General features: G+C 40.6%; 1 protein-coding gene across 1 annotated transcript; it reads right to left on the reverse strand.

Moving 5' to 3' along the window:
* Nucleotides 1-4,061: 4,061 nt before the first annotated feature.
* Nucleotides 4,062-6,563, reverse strand: LOC108196738 (glycosyltransferase family 92 protein RCOM_0530710). The gene has a single exon (XM_017364160.2). It carries the CDS (start codon nucleotides 6,123-6,125, stop codon nucleotides 4,311-4,313), a length of 1,815 nt encoding a protein of 604 aa, XP_017219649.1. The 5' UTR covers nucleotides 6,126-6,563; the 3' UTR covers nucleotides 4,062-4,310.
* Nucleotides 6,564-7,176: the final 613 nt, after the last annotated feature.

The raw sequence follows: 7,176 nt of genomic DNA on the forward strand, positions 1-7,176 counted from the left end.
GCTCGAGCTCTTCATGAACCCCCTCAGAAGCGACAGCAATGTCCATTTGGGGTCCCGGGGTTTCCTCCGCCTTACTGGATTCGGAGGTGGTCCAGTTGAGTTCCTTCAGAGCCAAGCTGCGTCTTGAGCGAGTCCTAGAGCTAATCCCCAAGCCTGGCTGCGTAGGATGAGGATTCAGGCTGGGAGAGGACTCCGTGTCAACCACGAGGATGGGGGCCTTGCTGGTGGCAGACTAGGATGAATGAGAAGACATGGATCCTTGAGACATCTACAAGTAGAAAGGATGGGGTCAGAAAAGGAACTTAAATGAAAAAAGGGGACGAAGAGCTAGGAGACGGACAGAGGACAGGAGAAGAAGAAAAGAGAAAAAACGGGTCTACGGAAGGCTGGGCTCCAGATATGAAGCCCTGCACGCATGGAGTAAGTAGAGAGGGGCTTCAGTTGAAGCCCCAAAGTATAAAGGAACGGTCTTTCTCCAAAAGGGGGCAATAGGGGCTACTGGTGACAGTTTGTTTTCTCTGTCTATCAGCGGAAAGCCACGAAAGGTACCCACAGGGAGAACCCGATTCTACCCCCAAACCACAACCATAACAATCAAACGTTCAATCATTATTCTAAGCTACAAGCTAAACAAGCACAACAAATAAATCATACATTCAAGGCGGATAAAAAAAGGAGATAGAAAAGGGCTTCGATCGTAAAAGAGGGATTTCCCCCAGAGGCGATTGGGAGCCTAGGGTTTGCAATCTAGGGTTACGAGCAAGGCCTCAAGTCGACACAGCGTCAAAATGACGCCACGGGCGATAACCCAGCTGGGAAACAAACGAGGCCTAATCGGAGTCAATTACAGCCGGTGGTGTGTGCACATTCAAGAGATTGGTGTATACAATCGGTTATACAAACATGCAAAACAGATTGGCAGCACAATCTACTATAATACTCTCAGATGGTTAAGTGTGGGTGTGTGCATGCATACCAAGGTGAACGGTCGAGAAAGATAAATGATAATCGAACTTGGAGTCACCAAATAAAAAAAAAAACTGAAAAGGTTAGGAGCGCATACCTTTGAGTTGCGACGGAGAAGGAGCCAAAGAGAACACTTGAAAAATGAGGTAGTTGTGCGCCTGGGATGCTTCGAGTGTGAGAAGTGGGAGAGTGAAGACTTTGGGAGATATAAGAAAAGTGAGGCAAGGCTTCAAGCCGATGTATATATAGTGGGAGAAAGTGGGGAACAGCCCTGCCAGGTGGCGCGCTGCGGTTGGTCAGGCATGCAGAAACCTTGATGGCGTGAAGCTTCCCAAGGAGGGGATTAGACAGCTGAAGGGGTAGAGTTTAATTGGGACTCCACAGCTGCACCACTAATCTAGGCGATTCGGTTGGGTTTGGAACAATTTTGAATTTTAATTATGGGATAAGCCTTATATTCAAATATTTGGATAGGCTTTGGAAGTTAAAAAGCTGAAGTTGGATTTGTGCAAGCCCGAACAAATTGGGGAATACTTTTGATTATTTTCGGAAGTAAATTCGAGGCTTATGGTGGTTGCATTGAATTAAATTATAACTGGTTCTGTAATTATGTAGGAGGTATATCTGAATTATTTCTTGTTTCTTACACCGAGCTACGCCCGCGTAAGCTTAGAAATAATTTACGATTAACCCCTAACATGATTCGAGGGCTTGCAGCTGGGAAGTTGAGGGCTACCGTTTTTAGGTTCCTCGCGTATTTAATACTTCAAGGAACCGGGCGGTAGTTGTTGTGCCATAAAATCTCCCCGAGCTTATTTTATAGCCCATCATATTATTTGGGCTTTATTTGGGCTTACTGGAGTTGTTTAGTGAGTGGTATTGGGCTTCACCATGGCTGGGTGAACCATGGAAGGCATACAAGGGGGTATACGGACTCGCACTGGAAGCATAATGGAGGCTGGCATCAGGATGGGGTTGCACCTGAGAGCGCTTTAGGGGTTACCTCTGCTAGGGGTTACTACTAAGTGCATCCTGGCTTGCAGCTACAGGGCTGCAGTTAGGGGATGCCGCTGGCAGGGCTTCCGCCGCCTGGGCAGAACGGCAGGCAGACTCCAAGCAGGACTCTTCTTCCTTGTTTCTAAGAGGACGAATTGGAGGTGGATTGGGAGTATATCAGCTGTTATTTATCCACCACTTAAAGGATAATCATGCTTATTTTGGAGATAATTACGATATAGGAAGATAGTTCATGAATAACTCGGATAATCATGCAAGATGAAGGCTTCAAGTGACCTACTTGGAGTGGGATACCGCTAGAGAACTACTAGAGGAAGTTGTTTTATCCTAAACAAGAGGGGATAAGAGCTTATCTCTTCAGAGTCCTAAATCGAGAACTACATGGGCTTGATCCCTATAAATAGGGTATGTAGGCACCTTGCAAAGGGACGGAATTCGGATTCATAAACTCACGAGCTCTACACTCTAAAGAGAGGTACGTGTAACCTTTGTGACCTATATTTCCGGGCAATTGCAGGACGGAATTCCACAATTCCGGCCTCGTTGTTTGGTTCTTTGCAAGCTCAGCCTTTAAACACATTTGTTTTTCTTTTGTTTATGTTAACGGTAGCCCGTAAAAGCTAGCCGTGATTTTTGCAGTTGTAATAGATATCCCTATATTGTGCTATACGGTTCTGGGGGTGTTGTATCAATTCCCCTCACAACAATAATCATTCAATTAACTAAATATATAAAAGATAAAAGGTTATTATTATATTAATAAAATGATAAAAGATTATTATTATATTATTAAAAAGATTTGGTTATTTAATATGATATCATAATTCTAAATCTCAATTTGGAGTTGAATGAATGCGCTAAATTTTTCGAAATTGTTATATATACTAAAATACTATAGAGTTTAAATATGTTGTTCGTAAAGTTGATGCACAAGTGCACGGATAGTACAAAATCATAATACCAAAACAATGGCTCCCTCGCAACCAGATCGCAAGTGGGTCGCTGCCACAAGTGGCGACCCCCACTCCCACAAATGACAAGTGTGGGTCGCCCTTACAAAGGACGTCCTTCTTCTACAATTTTCAAGCACAGGTCGCCCAAACTCAAAGTAATTAGAGTGGTCATTTTTGAAAACTCGAAAAAAACGGATTGTTTTTGAAAAAAGGTTGAACGTACTGGTTATAAATGAAAGGGAGCCCTCCTATCTCAATGATATGATTTGACAAAAATATTTTAAATTAAACAAATGAGCTGAAAAGACTTTGAACCGCACCCAGGTCTGATAATATTAAGCGGGTGTTTGGAAACCACCCGCTTCTCACTTTTTTAATGAAAGTTCACTCCAGCTTATTTGCCGTGTGTTTGGATACACAGGTCAGAAGTGCTTTGTAGCTTCTTTTGAGTCAGAAGTTGGAAGTTAGAAATGCTAGCTTTTTTTTAGCTTTTTTTAGTGAATTGCATTTTTTTGAAGTTTTTAAAATTTTAAAATGTTGGAAATGTTATTAATTAATAATGTTTCTTGTATTTTTATAATTTGAATTTTTTTTAATTTATAAATTTAAATTACCAAACACTTGATTGATTTATAAGTGAACTTATCCAAACACTTTTAATAACTTATAAGTTAAGTTCACTTATCACTTATAATCCACTTCTTTATTTTAAGCAATAAGTCACTTCTTTTAAGTTAAGCCAAACGGCCCCTAAGTAACCAAGCAATAGAAACTGCAAGAGCATACCTAACGGTGATAAAATTCCAAGACCATATCTTATGTAAAATTATAGTCAAATAAGTTTATATCATAAGGCTTTGCAGGACATATGTTCTGAATTAGAGATCGTAGAATTTCTACCGTGGAATAGTATCTGTTGCAGTGTCAGGCTGACAGTTGTATTCATCAGTTTATACGATAAAGCTTGGATTTCTGTAAGCATCGTGGGCAGTAAAACATTATTCAACGTGTAGAAATTTCAGTTTCAGCAGTCTGGAAATTCCAGTAAGATACTATTGCATATTCATATATTCTTGCTCAACAGTAGTCTATCTACATTGCTAATTTCGAACAGATGGAGGAAGATAAAGGGAACTAAATCAATATTTCATTCAATGAGCTTCAGAAAAAAAAATGTATCATGTCACATATTTCACAACAAAATTACAGCTATTCAGGACCCTGTAACTATGCTCTATCTGTTTCCAATCGTATGTCTATAAGGATGAATGTTTCGTATAAACGGACGAAGAATGGTGGATCAAGGGTGTTTGTAAGTTTAGAATCTTTTTATGCATAGCAGCCTTTAAAAATAGTATACCCGGTTTATCTCTGTCAAGACCTTTGCCATGGAAGTAAACCGTTTGCAGGATCAGCCATGTTTGCCAAAACAAAGTCTCTCAAGCCAGTGTCCCAAACCTCACAGAACCGTAGCCGCCAATTAGGGGGCTCGATTGCCTCGGTTCCCAATCCAGGTGCCCTGTCTCTTGACCCTTCATTTTGGTTGTCTTGCCAGTCAGCTACGTAGGTAGCAACTCTTCTAAAGAACTTTGCTCTAAAAGTCTCCCAGACCTGGTACTTGTAGTGATTAATCACGGCTATGTTTTGTGGCAAATTCATGTATTTATATCCCTTCTTTAGATGAAAATGGTGTACTACCGTGAGAAGTGTAGGGTCAAGTGCATCCGGACGCACAATAGATTTGTGTCTCTCAGGACTCTGAAGCCTGCAAGTGTACCCTGCTGTGACTCCCTGTAAGGGAGGTGACTTTAACCCGGATGGCCCAAAGCTGTGGCAAGTTGTTCTTATCTCTGCAATTGAATTTGATGATGAAAAGTTTGCAACTACATGCCGCAGAGAATTTTGACCGGGGAAAACCATATTCCTATTCCTGCGATGTTGATAGGTTGGAAAGGGGAAGTAGAAGAATTCATCCACGTCCATGAACGAAACCCAGTTACATTCTTCTTTTGCTCGAAGAGCACAATGTGAAAAGCCTGCTTCTTGAGTCTTAATCCAAGGCCACAAATGTCTGCTGACATTGTACCCTTCAAGGTCAAGCTCTTCAGTGGTCTCCTTGATTTCGTCATCACTATTGTTATCATATATAAACCATCTCTCAACTCCAAGCCAGGCATGATAAATTATCCATTCACGGATTGCAGAGGCTTGGTTCCATACCATTGTACAAGCACAAAGCTCATATTTTTCCTTTTGTGTTACCATGGACTTGGAATTTGAAATCTTGGCAACAGAAGGCATTAGCTGAAGTTTTCTACCTCTGCCCCGAACACGAGCAGTCACACCTAATGTAACTCTAACCCCTTGAGCCTTCTCCGGACTCATCCTAATACTCCGCGGAAGCAAACACCTCACAACCTCTTGAGCAGCAGTAATTGCCTTTGTCGTAAGCACATATCTCCCATCTCTCTCCCAATTCCCTAACCCAAAATGACAACTAAATGGACTAGGATCCGATTCTCTATCCTGCCTCAAATTCAACCCTTTAGCAAACACCACCACACTTTCCCCATCTACCGCAGACTCATAAACGACATTCTCCCACGACCTAACCGTCCAATTCCGCCCCCAAATCCTCTCATCTCCACCAAAATAACTCAAACTTCTCCCAAACCTTACCAAATCCACCATAGCCGAGTAATTCCCCCGCGGAAGTGGACACCTCACAACAAAGTAAACACCATTATACCCCTCAATTGACAACACATTACTCGTCACACTATCTGATTCATTAACCAAACCCCTCCTATAAACACATTCCCACTTCTCATTCCTCCCAATAACCTCGCCATCATCAACCCTACTCGAAACTAACAACAAAATATGATCAGGAAACAAAACCCGATCCTCGATCCTAAACGAATTATCGAACAAATTACTCTTCGAATACTTCCCAAATGTACTAATCGAAGATGTAGACAATAACGATAAACTCGAAGACGCAGCTACCACAAACCCCGACTTAATCGCCGAGGGTGTGAAAAAGCTTCTATTTCCATAAGATAAAACAAACAGGAAAGTGAAAAAACACAAACACAACAGAACAGGCCGCATACTTACAAAGCTGAACATAAGTAGTTGTTTTCTTGAGCTTCTTTTTCTCTTGCGGCGCTGCTCAGAAGAATCCATTACAAGCCTTGTCAGATTGGGTCTGCAGGAATTTAAGTAGTCTGCCTTATCTCTTACATAGATCTACCCTAGTCAGTACTTTCTTGATGCTGTCGGAGAGAGAACGAAACTACTTTCACACACCCACACACAATATGAGTATATGTCAGAGAGAGACAGAGAGAACTGGGAGAGAGAGAGAGATTGGGGAGAGAGATGGATTCTGGAGAGAATGATTGAGTTAGTTCATAAATGGACATATACGTATATGAGAGGTGTATGTAGAGGGGGAGCTGAATAAAGAAGGGAAAGGGAGAAGAGGAAAGTTACTGGAGCTACCATATTTGACTGGGCCTCAATGCAGACTCACTTTCTCTTGTTTGTTGGATTTTGTACCATCAAGATTGCTGTCTTTAAAAGTTACTCACACCAAGTACTCAAATTTAAGACATTTAACAAAGAAGAAGAAGATCAATAACTATACGAAAACGCATTTATGATTGTGAAAATTTAATATACGCAATCAGGTCCGCACCGAAAATCTGTTGAGACTTGCGATCTCGATTGTTTTCAAGCAAAGACATAAGCGTTTATTGTTTTGTGGGGGTAGAAAATTAGTAATGCTGAAAATCAAACTAAACGTAACGGTATATCTCGTTTAAAGTATGTATATACACAAATTATACGGGGTCTGGGATGAGTAAAATATATGTTAATTATGTACTTATTTTCAAAAATAAAAGAGATTGTTTTCATGAAAAGTCCCACTTAGCGAAGAAAAAATATTGTTTAAGAGCAATTAGGAGCATTTAGAGTAAATTGGTTAGAGCATCTCCAGCATAGTCTTGACATGTTCCCTAAATATATAATAAAATATTCATTTTTTAAGAGATTACTACATTTTATTGAATGTGAACTCCAACAACATTTCCTATTTCTATTCTCTATTATTATTATAATATTATATTCAATTTGTAAGTAGAAGAGAGAAAGAAAGGAAAGAAAAGAAAAAAGGAGAGAAGTGAATATTTTATTCTTCAAAATAGTATGAGGAACGGTGCCACAATCCTTA

Source organism: Daucus carota, chromosome 7 (genome assembly GCF_001625215.2).
Source record: "Daucus carota subsp. sativus chromosome 7, DH1 v3.0, whole genome shotgun sequence".
In the NCBI taxonomy this organism is placed as follows: Eukaryota; Viridiplantae; Streptophyta; class Magnoliopsida; order Apiales; family Apiaceae; genus Daucus; species Daucus carota.

Excerpts from the sequence above, each read along its gene's own strand:
- LOC108196738 (XM_017364160.2), bottom strand. The coding sequence starts at position 6,125 with ATGGATTCTTCTGAGCAGCGCCGCAAGAGAAAAAGAAGCTCAAGAAAA.